Source organism: Vidua chalybeata, chromosome 4 (assembly GCF_026979565.1).
Source record: "Vidua chalybeata isolate OUT-0048 chromosome 4, bVidCha1 merged haplotype, whole genome shotgun sequence".
Lineage (NCBI taxonomy): Eukaryota > Metazoa > Chordata > Aves > Passeriformes > Viduidae > Vidua > Vidua chalybeata.
The window spans coordinates 27,500,916-27,513,389 of NC_071533.1; the positions used below are offsets into that span (position 1 = coordinate 27,500,916).

The 12,474-nt window shown below is 41.2% G+C and overlaps 1 protein-coding gene across 5 annotated transcripts in view; it reads right to left on the bottom strand.

Moving 5' to 3' along the window:
• The window catches only part of SLC20A2 (solute carrier family 20 member 2), a 57,143-nt gene that overhangs the window by 18,208 nt on the left and 26,461 nt on the right, over positions 1–12,474 (bottom strand). For all 5 annotated transcript variants that reach the window (XM_053940391.1, XM_053940394.1, XM_053940393.1 and 2 more), the window contains exons 3-8: positions 9,046–9,186; positions 7,725–7,810; positions 5,608–5,704; positions 3,573–3,689; positions 2,713–2,916; positions 713–1,301 (exon numbers count right to left, since the gene is read on the bottom strand). In XM_053940391.1, the coding sequence (XP_053796366.1) occupies positions 713–1,301; positions 2,713–2,916; positions 3,573–3,689; positions 5,608–5,704; positions 7,725–7,810; positions 9,046–9,186 (1,234 nt within the window). The remainder of the gene's footprint in view (positions 1–712; positions 1,302–2,712; positions 2,917–3,572; positions 3,690–5,607; positions 5,705–7,724; positions 7,811–9,045; positions 9,187–12,474) is intronic.

A 12,474-nucleotide genomic window follows, 5' to 3' on the forward strand; every position in this document is an offset into this window, starting at 1 on the left:
TGGCACGGCAAGGGTCCAGCAAGAAGAGGACTCAGTACAGTCCCAGCCACAACCCAAATAAGGACAGCTGCTCCAACAAGCCACTTGAAAGAATTTCTCAGGGGACCTTATATACTGGAAAAAGCATCTATTAAATACCAAATGGATTGTTCCAGGTCTAGGGAAGAGGCAGCCCAGCCAAATCCTCAAGGAAAAATACACAGTGTTCCCAGTGGCACAGCAAACCCACCCAAACTGCTCTTCAGCCACGTGCCACCAAGATGGTGAGGTGCTGTGTGACAAGAAATGAAATTCATCTAATGGCAAAAATAGTCTAAAACCTCTCATCTATTGCAAGTTTCTGACTTTGCAGTTAAAATAGGCTTCAAATTCTGCAGGGCTGGGATTGTCCTGTTTGCCTTTACAGTGGTTGGCATGTTGGGTGGAGTCTTGATGCCTCCAAGATTGCCAAAATTAATTAATAAATTAAACTAATTACTTCACCATTATTTAGCAGCAAATAAAAATCGATTTCACCCTTGAGAAGAAAAGAAACCATAGACTAGACTAAGCAGTGCAATTCCTGGAAAGCACCAAGGACATTGATGATACACAGCCCTGATGACCATCTATCTGCAGAAATGAATGTGCTTTCCAACCAGCAAAGCTGGTAAACCTTGCTCCACGTACTTGAACTGTAAAATTGCTGGTTTGTGAGATCTCATCCTCTTACCTGACATCATTGCCTCCATGGGCAAAGGATCCGAAGCAGGCTGTTAAGATCTGGAGGAAGTGGAAAAGTAGATGGACCTGAGAGGTGTCTTTCTCTTCCTTATCCTCTTCCACAGGATCAACAGGGGGCCGGTTAGGATCTGCGAGTTCAGAGGCCAACTTCATTTCCACCCCACCTTCCTCCGCCTCAATCTCTGCCTCCGCCACTGCGTTGCAATAGCTGGAGTAGCTGTCATAGCGGACTCGCTTCTTGGAGTAGGAAACAGTGTCTCCCACCAACTTCTCACTGTCTTCTGGAGTAGATGTATCCGCTGCCTTAAAGGAGGAATGCACGGGCATGCCACAAATAGCAGCAGTGTAACAGGTGTAGCTGTTGTTGCGCCTTAAGAGTTTGTAGTTGTTTTCTGCAGTGGGCCTCTCATCGTTGGCCCTGTCCAGGTGTATTTTGTGGAGCAAGTCTTTGTATAAACCTGAGTCCTTGTGCACAGTGTGGTAAACGTGGCCATCGCTCCTCACGTGGCCATCGAAGCTGAAGGTGCCATTGGAAACAGGTGATTTCACCGAGGTGTGCGTCACCGAAAATGCCCTTCCTAAAAAGGCAGAGATTTAGAGGTTTTACACAAAATGCAATACAAAAGCCCCCTTCCTCCAACACAAGACAATAATATGGCCAACATCTGAGAACACAGGACAAAGAAGCTCAATTTGCACTACATGCAGTGAATAAACCAAGTGAATAAGCAAAATACAGTCTCTCATCTTCTGTGCAAAAAGAGCTTTGTTCCAGTGCTGAGTCTCCCCAGACATGCTGTATGACCTGCAGCAAGTCACTTGGGATAAGCTATTTGAATGTGATACTTGATGGTTAAATCCTCAGGTTCTTTGAAAATATAAATTTCCATAAAATTGCTTTCTTGCAAAGCAAGCTCTGCTTTTTCTGAGCTTTTGTCTACATTGAATAGGAATAATTAGGATTTCTGAAATGTGGTTTACTGCAATTTCATACTGGGACTTATCTGTTTAAGAGACATTTAATTCATACTAATTTGTTTAGGAGACATTTATATAGCTTTTAAAAATAATTTCAAAAGAACAAATTAAAAATTCATGTTCTGCAGAAGTATTTCCTTAGCTATTGCAACATTTTCTATATAGTAGTTCTATGAACATGATGTTTTATATTCCCACTGTATACATTTAATATTAGCATACACTGCAGGACACACATAAAAATGTATCACAGGTAATGTTTCTGAAGAAACTGTCTTTTTCATTTCTTGACTTCCTGGATTTTCACTGTGCAACATTCAGAACTGGGTTTAGCTATTTTTAAACTGGAAGCACACACTCTAAGGGCTCCACGTCATGACTTATTTGATTTTGTAAGAATCAATTGAATGTATTAGGCATTTATTAACCAAATTACAGGGCTTTGTAGATGTTAGCAAAGCGATATCAAAGTCAGCAGACCGCTAAGTGGAGGGGGGTGTTCCTACCACGTGGCAGAACAGAAAGAGCTTTATGCACAAATATATGTTCAGAAAACAATGTGTGAGATTTTTCTAGTGGACACGCTCCAAATGGTCATACATTTATCAACCAAAGTCCAAATCTTTTCATCTCCTGTTGTAGTATGCTAATCATCTTTATGCTGAATTTAACCTTCATACATCAGCAATCTGTGTGCTCTGTATTTTTCCACTGCTTGATAGGATGGAAACACCATTAAGAATACAAAGTAAAGCAACACAAAAAGGCAAGCCATTTTTTTTCAGCTGTTTCTAAAACTGAAATACAGCCAAACAAAATGTAATTGATTTTACGTTCTCTCCAGAAAATGTCACTTGTAAATGAGCATCTTTCCAAACAAGCACTGAAAAGAGATTAGAGATGGAAATTCCAAACCCCCATTTACTATTTACAGCAGAGACCTTCTTGCAGTTAAGAAACCCCATTGAAACAGGAAGAGAACAAACCCTCTAAGTTGTGTTAGTTCCTTACCATAGGGTACACGTGGATGGTTTCCATTTGCAATATTATCTGATGCCCCAGCAGCTTCTGTTACTGAGCCAGTAAGGGGAATAGTGCTCTCATCAGATGTTTTGGCACCAGGAAGCTCTTTGAAGACTGGTGTTTCTTCATCCTGAATTTTATCAAGACTTTCATCTGATATCCTTGACAGTGCAGCATCTTTCTTTAACCGGCCTAAGGAAAGAACAGTGCTGTAATTTTAAACCCAACCTATACCTCTTGTTACTTAAGTTTCCACTGTTTGTATCAACAGCATGGTTTAACTTGGCTACAATAACCAAGCTTCGTTTCATACACACCCTATTTATTTCTAGCACTCTACTATGTTCATCTGTGAAAATTCTAGAACATCTCTGCTTCTTCCAATAAAATTCACCAAAGTAGGTAACTGAAGAAAAACACTGAACTGTTCATCTCTTAATGAAACCTGAAACTTTTCTCTGCATTTGTTGAGAGTAGCAAAGCAACTAAAGCTGTGATCAGCCCAATTTACTGTAAAGCTGAAACAGTCACTTAAAGATGATCATTCTGACAGGCTTTTTCTCTAAATTTTTCTTAATAATAAAAGGAATCAGATTATATTCCAGGTTTTATTTTCCTGTTTCTGCTAGACTTCAGAACTTAGTACTGCAATGGCTTGCCTAACAAGGTTTTGAATTTCTACCACTGCAGCTTTTTCAGAGCAATTACACAAATACATAAGGAATAGTTTAGGCATATCCTGCCCGTGGGTGGGGACTGGACTAGGTGACCCCTCAAGGGTACTTCCACCTCTGAAATGTAATATTCCATGATTTTATATCACTCACATCTCATCAAATAATACTTACTTTCTATTTTTCTCTTCATCCAGGGACACACAAAAATCCAGACTAAGACAGCAAATACTAAGGACACACCAACTGATATTAGAGCAATGGCCCACATTGGCAGTATCAGTCCCAGTACTGTAAAGACAAAGAAATAAAACCAAAGCAAGTCATTAATTAACATGACTTAATTATCCCAGCAGTCTGTTGCAGAAAAGCCAGTGTTCACAGTGTATTCAAAGCCAACATGAAGGAGCGGATGACTTTTAACACATCACCAGTTACTGCAGTATTTAAAGGTATAGTTGACATGGAAACATTTGCAGGTTTAGTCTTCCAGTTTCCTGTTGCCCCACTGTGACATTATTTCCCAAAGAGCCGAGGGTAAAAGCCCCACATCAGGGCTGCTAAAACAAGTTTGCAGTGCTTTTATAAGTGAATGCACATTAAACCACTTTGCCCATTAGGGTTAAGTGCTTACCTGACCTTTGCTCTGGTCCATAAAGCCTGAAGCTTAGCTTGCTCTAAGCCCTTATTTGCTTGCAATATGAGCTTAATGCAGCTGAGACTTTGTTCTGCAATGCACAGCGACATCAACAACTCGTATTTCTGTAATTATTCCCCCAACACAGATCCTTGCACTTGTTCAATGAAACAATCTGACTCTCAAAGAAGAAAGAGCTTGGACTCTGTTCTTTCAAACCCATATATACATTGCCCATCTTGAAACCTACAGGATTAATTCATCCTTGTGAGTAAATGTTGCCAGAACAAAGGCCTTGGAGAGTAATATGTTTTTTCCCAGTATCAAAAATGGAGTGCCACCTTTTTATTCATACACTTTAGAAACTGCTAAGCTGAAACAGAGGGAACATTAAGATTCTTATTTCATTTATTTTGCTTAATGAGTCACTGCAGAGTGCCTGACCTACTTCTGAAATGTGAGTTATACAGCTGATTTACTGTTAAACATCTTGGATACATAGCCAATCAGTCTTAATAGGAATAGTAATGTTACCTTCAAATTGGGAATTTCTCAAGTTTTTTGTGAATTCCAGTAATGTTATGCTATGGAATAGGGTCTACCAACTGCATTTATCTAGTACATCTAGTGTGTTGAATTTTAAAGAAATACTTCCAATCAAAAAGGTCACTTTCTGAGCCTGCTTTCTTAATTCAGGGCCATGTTCAGGAATCTATCTTCAATTGCCTCTTCATTCATAGCTCTTGGGCAATAATCTAACCTAAAGATTTATGACCAGAGTCTTCAACAAAGTAGTTGAGATCACTGAACATCTTTGTTCTGAACTCTTTTGCTAGAAGTGTGTGTTTAAATATATACCACTTCAGTAAACTATAAAAATACAAATGCAAATACATAAATATAAAATGTGAGAATAAAAATATACAAACATAAACACAACAATATAAAAATTCAACTAATATAAAAATAAAAATTCAGCTATAAATATATATATATAAACAAACATGTAAGTACACATAAAATATACAAATATAGAAAAATATAAAGTCCTTCAACTTCATTTCTTTCTACTAAGTTGCAATCAAAACACAACACTAAAGAACGAAGATGCATTCAATAAAGAAACAGGTTTGGGGATTCTTATCAGTAAAGGGAAATAAAGCAGTAAATTTAAATAATAGTCTTGGAGCCAGATGTGCCGGAACAGCGACTCTGCTGATGTCAGTGGAGTGAAGGTATTACACTGAGAGCAAACAGCACCTGCTCTCTCACCCTGCTCTGAACCTTCACTCCTTGATGCACAAACGTTTACAAAGCCAAAGCTGCATCTCAGTAACTTCCTTTCCTCTAAAGAGGGATTTTTTTTTTTGTAGCTGTGCTCTTCCCCACTAACCAGAGCGATCAGGAGGGCGTCACAAAAACAAACAGAAGCATGTGGGGAGGTGAATGATTTATTCTTGCCCTTGTTAACTCCTAACACAGGAGATAACCCTGTGGTGTCTGGGTGACACTGGCAGAGCATCCCTACCCACTGTGGGAAGCCTCCCTCCCATGCCTCCCCGGCTCACTCACCTGGTGCCCCAGTGTACATGATGGAAAACACGTTAATAGCTATGGTAGCAGCATAAAACACCGGGAGTGCACGGAGACCATTGGGCACAGGGTCTTCCTGCAGAGAAACCACAGAAAAAAGGAGATGTTAGCTGGATTTCACACCAGATAATTAATGTCAGTGTGAACCTCCATGTGGAAAAACACGTGCTCCTGAGTCAGTGCCAGGCAGATGGAGCTTTTGGATGTCGAGGAAAGGACGGCCTGCTTGGTTACACCCAAGTTCACAATGCTGGTCCTGGCAAGTACCAGCACTCTGGGGGAGCTTGACGCTGTCAATGGGAACCAGGGACTTACATTATACTTTCCAGTCAGCTGCTGAGTGACCTGGGGGCAGGTTTCTTTCTGCAGGTGTGTTCTCACTTATTTTGTGTCCAAGATGAGGAGTCCCTTTAACTTAGCACAACTGAAGGATGCCAAGCAGGAGAGGGCTTTGATGTTTTGGACCAGTGCTACAAGCAGCAGTGCAAGACATCCATCTCAAAACCATATACCTAAGCTCTCTCTTTCGACTGAGACAGCCTGGCACTTCCTACCAGCTAACAGAAATCTCTGAAATCCCAAGAGTCTGGCTGTATTAAGCAGGTGACACACACAAAGTGAGCAGTCAACATTTAGCACGGCACCGTGTCTGCTACCCACTAGGCTCTCGTGCTCTTGGCACTCACAAGGAAAGACTCGGCTGAGGGCGCAGCGGAAACGCACCGTGTGAGCCACGGACAAAGCCTTTGTGAAGGACTGCTTCGGCCTTTCGAGGGGCTCCATGTGTTTGCAAAGAGCCTGGCAAAGCTGAGGGCTGGCTAATGTGGTTTTATTTCTTGCTGCCTTGAGCTATAAAAGGGAGCTGAGAAAAGGCTGTAGTCACCCTGTGCTATGCCCGGTCCCCAAGCAGGATGCAGATGGGCTGTATTTGCAGGACCAGCTGCTACTCACAACAAGGGCAACATCCCCAACAAGGGCATGGAGCCCTATAACAGGCCACAGACTCACAAGCTAGAAAGCTGCTCTTTTTTTATGCATGCACACAAGTCACTACCTACTTACGTCAGAAGCTCTACAGATCTTACTGCTTTGTGAATGGCACAGACAGCAGTTGGGAGGGAATTTCCTTAACTTGAATTTTTCTGCCTCTAGAATGCTTAAATATACGGCTTTAATACCAGTGTTCACATGATTTTGATGGCTAATTTCTTAAGTTGCTCGGCTTTAAACACAATAGTGGAACCTTTCCTTACCTTTCTTGCAACTTGAGTTATTTTTTATTCAAAGCTGAATCTGATCAAATCTATCATCTGTTTTTATCACTGACAATTATTTAGAGCAGAAATAAAGAACGATGAAGCTGAGGTTACAGGTGGTGCTATTTATAGTAAAAGAATTAATCCCTCATCTATTTAAGTTCCCCGTATAACTGCTAATATAGTGTCCCTTATTTTAGGTCACTGTCATGCACTTCACATCCCATTTTAGCAAGTTGAATGGTGTGAGAGAAATGGAAAATGCAGTTCAGGTTTCCAGACCATGCTGGGTGGCAGGCAAGTCATCTTTTGCACTGGAGATACATGGACTGATGTTACCTCAGGTCACTAAAACTCATTGATTCAGGTTTCTTGAGAATCTATGAAATAGGCAGATGCCCATCTTCTAATGTACGATGTGCTGGAAAACCAAGGCTTAAAATTTCACGACTTTAAAATACCAATTAGGGTATCTCCAAGGAAGGACTGTTCTGTTTAAATTACAGTCAGAACAGCAATTGTGAGGCTAAGTCAATGCCAGCAAGCTTGCACTAATACAAAAACAGCCTCAATGTACCATCCTCTGACCAAACAGAATATACAATATTAATTATCACACTGCACCTTCTAAGCCTCAAATACTTGTCAAATTATTCACTGTGAGCTTTCAGAACTGCTAAGCGCAAGTATAACTCAAATGGCTATTTAAAAAAAAAATGACTGGTCTCCTTTCCAAGAAGAAGTCATAAACTTTCAACTATGAAAATGCCAGCACTCAAATGGGAGGCTAAAACACAACCTTCATACTAAGCACTCATTACAATAGTGAGATTTCTTTACCTTGTTTAAAATGAAGAATCTGATCAGCACAAATAGGATTCCAGACATCAAGCCAGATAACAGTGGGGAAATAAACCAAGAGGCAACTGTTTTGAAGAAAGAATGAAACTTGAAATAAACTGAATTCTTGCATAATAGTTAAGTACTTTGTTAATGAGCAATAAATTTAAGACAGTTCTTGTACAACTGGAATGAATGTTCTGCATGTTTACTTACAACTGGTGCAACTCGATGTCCACCGACACTCATGAAAGTCAAAGTAATGCTAAGTACCATTAGAAACAACAGCCAAAGCATTTCCTGCTAATTTTGCAAGTTTAGCAATCAAACTCATCAGGAAAGTTTCTTGTAGTTTGAATCAGAGTAGTCCAAGAAAGTGCTGAAATTTCCTAATCACCATGACCAGGAACATTGCAAGCAAGTGGAAAGCAACTGCATCTAGCAGGATGATATGCTGCTCCCAGGGTAACAGTCTCAAGTTCCAAAATGCCACAGAAGCATCAACTGTAATGTATGATGTGCGTACATTTTTTGCAGGCCAGCACTGCAAGTGTCCAGGACTGATTTAACTGAAGTAGGTGGCAAAGCTCCCATTGATTTCAATAAAACTGGATTAGGGCAGCACTCTGGAAATCTCATCCACAGTGATTTATTGTTTGCAGCATGCTTAACAGATGGATTCTGCTGTCACTGAAAACTCTTTTACTATTGACAGAATTCTAAAAAATACATGCATTGCTAAAGTTCTAATATATTACCATGCCTTCAGCATAAAATCCTTTTAATAGAGACTTTAGGCTGCACCTTGAGTTCCAAAGGCTTCGAAAACAATAACAAAACACTCCATCACATCTTTGCTTGGATGTGCCACTGGTCTTGGCAATGGAAGGCTGTGAGTTAAACGTGCTGTATGCCCTGAAGGTGGTGGGTGGAGAAACATGACTGTGGGCATTCACATGATAGCGTTCACTTGCTGAGAGCAAGAACAGGGTAGTATGAGCTGCCACAAGGAGAATTAGAAGAGGAGGAATGTCACCTTGAAGCATGTTTCTTGAGGAACAATGTGCCCCCAGCTTACCTGGGGAAGCTTACCTGCTTCCCACTGGGGAAGTACAACTTTTGTCTTACTCCTTTCTCCACTGGAGACACAATGCAGCCCTTAATGAATATGGCACCAGTGCATTTCTGAATGACACGACTGGGGTGGAAAATAAATTAATGAGGGAGTGCTATCAGCACAAAGTAGATCTCTGGGAATGTTTCTCGCAGGCAGCACATACTATTTCACATACCCTCACACATAAAAGGAGACAGCACTTACCAATCTTGACAAGCTGCATCCACTGGACACCCTGTGTGCCAATTGCCACCAGAGAAAATCCAATCGTAGCACCTACAATGCAATGGGTCCCTGATATTGGGAGTTTCAAGAACGATGCAATTAGCTGCCAAACAGCAGAACCTAGAAACAAATGAACCAGATGGTATAAACAACAACAACAACAACAACAATGTAACGCAGAAAATTCTTTGCCATGTGCCCACATTCTTTTAAAAGTGCTGCCTACACTCCTAAGGCATAAGAGAGATCTTCTAAAGAGGGTTTTGTTCCTGTTCTGTCTCTAAAAGCAGATACTAAGACAGTTTAATAGCAGCTTTGAATGCTACATCTTACTTATGACTGTTTATGACTAATGGTGCCCTACAATTCATGACAGTTCTGCTTTCAGTATTTCCAGCCTGTCTGATTAAGTACACAAACTGCTCCCAGTGTACATGAAGCTTAGAAAACCTCATTCTTGATAGCTGACTCTGGAAGCCTCCAGGTGATCAGCATGAGGAGGCATTCACCATTTCAGTAGTGAACTACCCATGCTCCTAAACTTGGATACTACCAGAGAAAGGTTAAAATTGTGGGACAGAGAGATTTTTTTGCTTCATCTCAGTGATACACAGCCATCCAGTCCTCTACAGGAAAAACAGGCTGAGGAAAGAATAAGGACTCTCTCACTGCCTTCATCTGCAGCTCATTGTTGCAGAGAAATTCAAGAAGGATTCAAGGAGAAATTCAAGACTGCTGAAAAGGCTTATGTTAGTCATGGAGAAGCCAAAGATACCCTGGTATAAGGAAATAAGTTCCCCATACTAACTAAAGGACAGTGGGTAATGGTCTATAAAGTAAATGCAACATCTGGAGTTCCATCCAGGAAGGATGCTGGCCAAGAGTGCAGGGGGAAAAAAAGTACCCCAAGCACCTCTTTCAGGAGTTAAGTTGGCCACCAAGCTCTTGAGCATGCAGCTCCATGCTCTGACTCCTTTTCACTTTGCAAAGACACGAGATCCCTGCTCCTCTTGCAGTGGCACTAACCTCAGGACACCAAAATACTTTTGAGAGTGACACAAGCTTTCTGTGGGCCTCTCCTAATATTAGAGAATTCTTACCAAGATCTCTTCTTCATTGTAATACTTCATGGCCTTAAGACTAAATCTTCATGTATTGCGTTACCACTGGCAGCAATCAGACTGCCATAAGAGATCCTGAATTTTCTGGCTCATGCCACCTCTCTTAACAGATCTGCAGCACATACAGGTGATAAAGCAAGGTCACTGAACATATGCTGGCAGACTATCCAAAGTTTCAACCTCCATCCTCAATTCCAACATAAGAAGATGTTTGAAGGTCTTGAAACAGAGCCATCTGCAAACGGTGATTTGCTGGTATCATATGTGGCTGCATTTGGAAGTCAATCAGTTTGTAAAACTGATCTCTCCTGGCATACTATCCCAAAACAACTTTTACTTCGCTTGCTAGTGGAAATTCTAGATCAATCAAGGAACACCTGCTCTTTAATTTTTTGGCTTCTTTTCCCCTGGACTAAAATAAAAATAAAAACACTTTTAAACCTTTGATATGAACTTAGAGACCAGAAAATGGAAGTGAGGAGAAGGAGAAATTAGATTGTTACATCTGAAAGAAGCCAAATAAAAAGTTAAGCTACCCATAGATATGTAATTACAAAATACTCAGTATAAAAAACAGGGGAAATGCAACCAAGCCACAGCTGCACTGCAAATGTCTACTGAGGATTGGGTTTATTGTCGGGGGAAATAGAGGGAGTACGGAACTATTTTTTGTTTATTTAACTTCATAGAATCACAGAATGGTTTGTGTTGGAAGGGACTTTAAAAATCATCTAATTCCAAACACCGTTGCCACGGGCAGGGACACCTTCCATTAGACCAGATTGCTCAACTGAAAACAAACAGTAGAGAAGGAAACAGGTGGTGAAGGATCAATGGATGGTCTGAGAAGGACAATGTATAATCTAAAGAAGTTTAAGGAAGCATGTTAAGGAACAGAAGAAAATACAAAGGAAGCCAGAGCTTTACTCTGGGACTTGCAGTGTTTTAATTACCTACAGCAAAGCTTTAAATCCTCTTTAACATAAAATGTATGTTCTCAACTTTTACCTTTGCAAAACTAACTTAGGAAGCAGGAGGCTCACTAGGCTGGGTTACAGAGTCCCAAATTCAGACCCTTCATACCTGTGGACACCGTGGCCCACACCCTTTCCTTTCCTCTCAGTTAATATCCCCTAAAGACAGGGGGCTGGCTGCAGACTGCTCTAACCAGGAGTTGCCTGCACCAGTGTTTGGCCAGGGTGCATTTCACGCTCCACTGCTGCTGAGGGCACCTCATCCATTCTCCTGAGGCTCCGGTGCTCCGTGCCAGCTGAGAGCCCGCACCAAATACCACGTCACCTGCAGGACTAGATTAGTACTTGGCTCTGCTAATCCTGGCTGGGATGTCCTCTCTGTTGGTGGCATCTCCTCAGTCACAGCAGCTGCTGACTTCAGCTCACACCAGAACCTCTAGAACAACACACGGACATGTCCTGACAATAACCTGACAATTAGTTGATGCGGGCAAGTACTACAATGCACCCCCAAGGGCAACAGTCCTTAACTTCTCATCTGCCTAATAAACAACATTTTAATGTGCTCCAAATTACTACAAAATGCTACATATTAAAATTTTAATCCTGTTACTTCCCGCTTCCTTTTCTCTTAGGAGAAAAAGGTTGACCTGAAAATTACATCTGCTGTTTGCTGCAAGCATCAAAGGATCTTCCACCAACATCTGGAAAGAGGATACAGTGACTTTTGGTCTCTCCCAGCCTGTTGACTCATTTAAGCCTCATTGAAATTCAGAAGCTAAATCCATTTGCAAAAACATGATCATGAGGCATGAGAGAACAGGGTGGGGGAAAATGCAGAGCAAAAACAGAAAGAGGAAAAGAAAACACCCAAGCAGGTTCAGAGAAAACACTGAAAAAATATCATACATCCAGAAAAAAGCTGGAGATGGATTTGAGGGAAAAAAAAATTGAAATCTGCATTTTGTAACTTGTGATTAATTCCGAGACTTATAATGTGGAATTTCTTCTTAATGCCCCTACTGGAGGAAGGGAATGTAACTGGTCATGAAGTTCACACAGACTTATGTAAATACGCATGCAAATAAGTGGTTTTCTTTGAGCTTCTGGCCAGTTGCCTCTGCAGGGGGTATCTGAGACTTAGAACTTTGCCCTGCCAGGATCAGGATTCCAGAAATAGATCCAGAAAAGAAAACGGATCCTTCCTTCAAAGGGACTCAAGAGCACGCAGGTCACTTACACTCAGACGGTGCGCAGCGCTCCCGGCTCACCCATGGGAAGAGAAGAGCCATCTCAGCAAGCACAAGGATAAC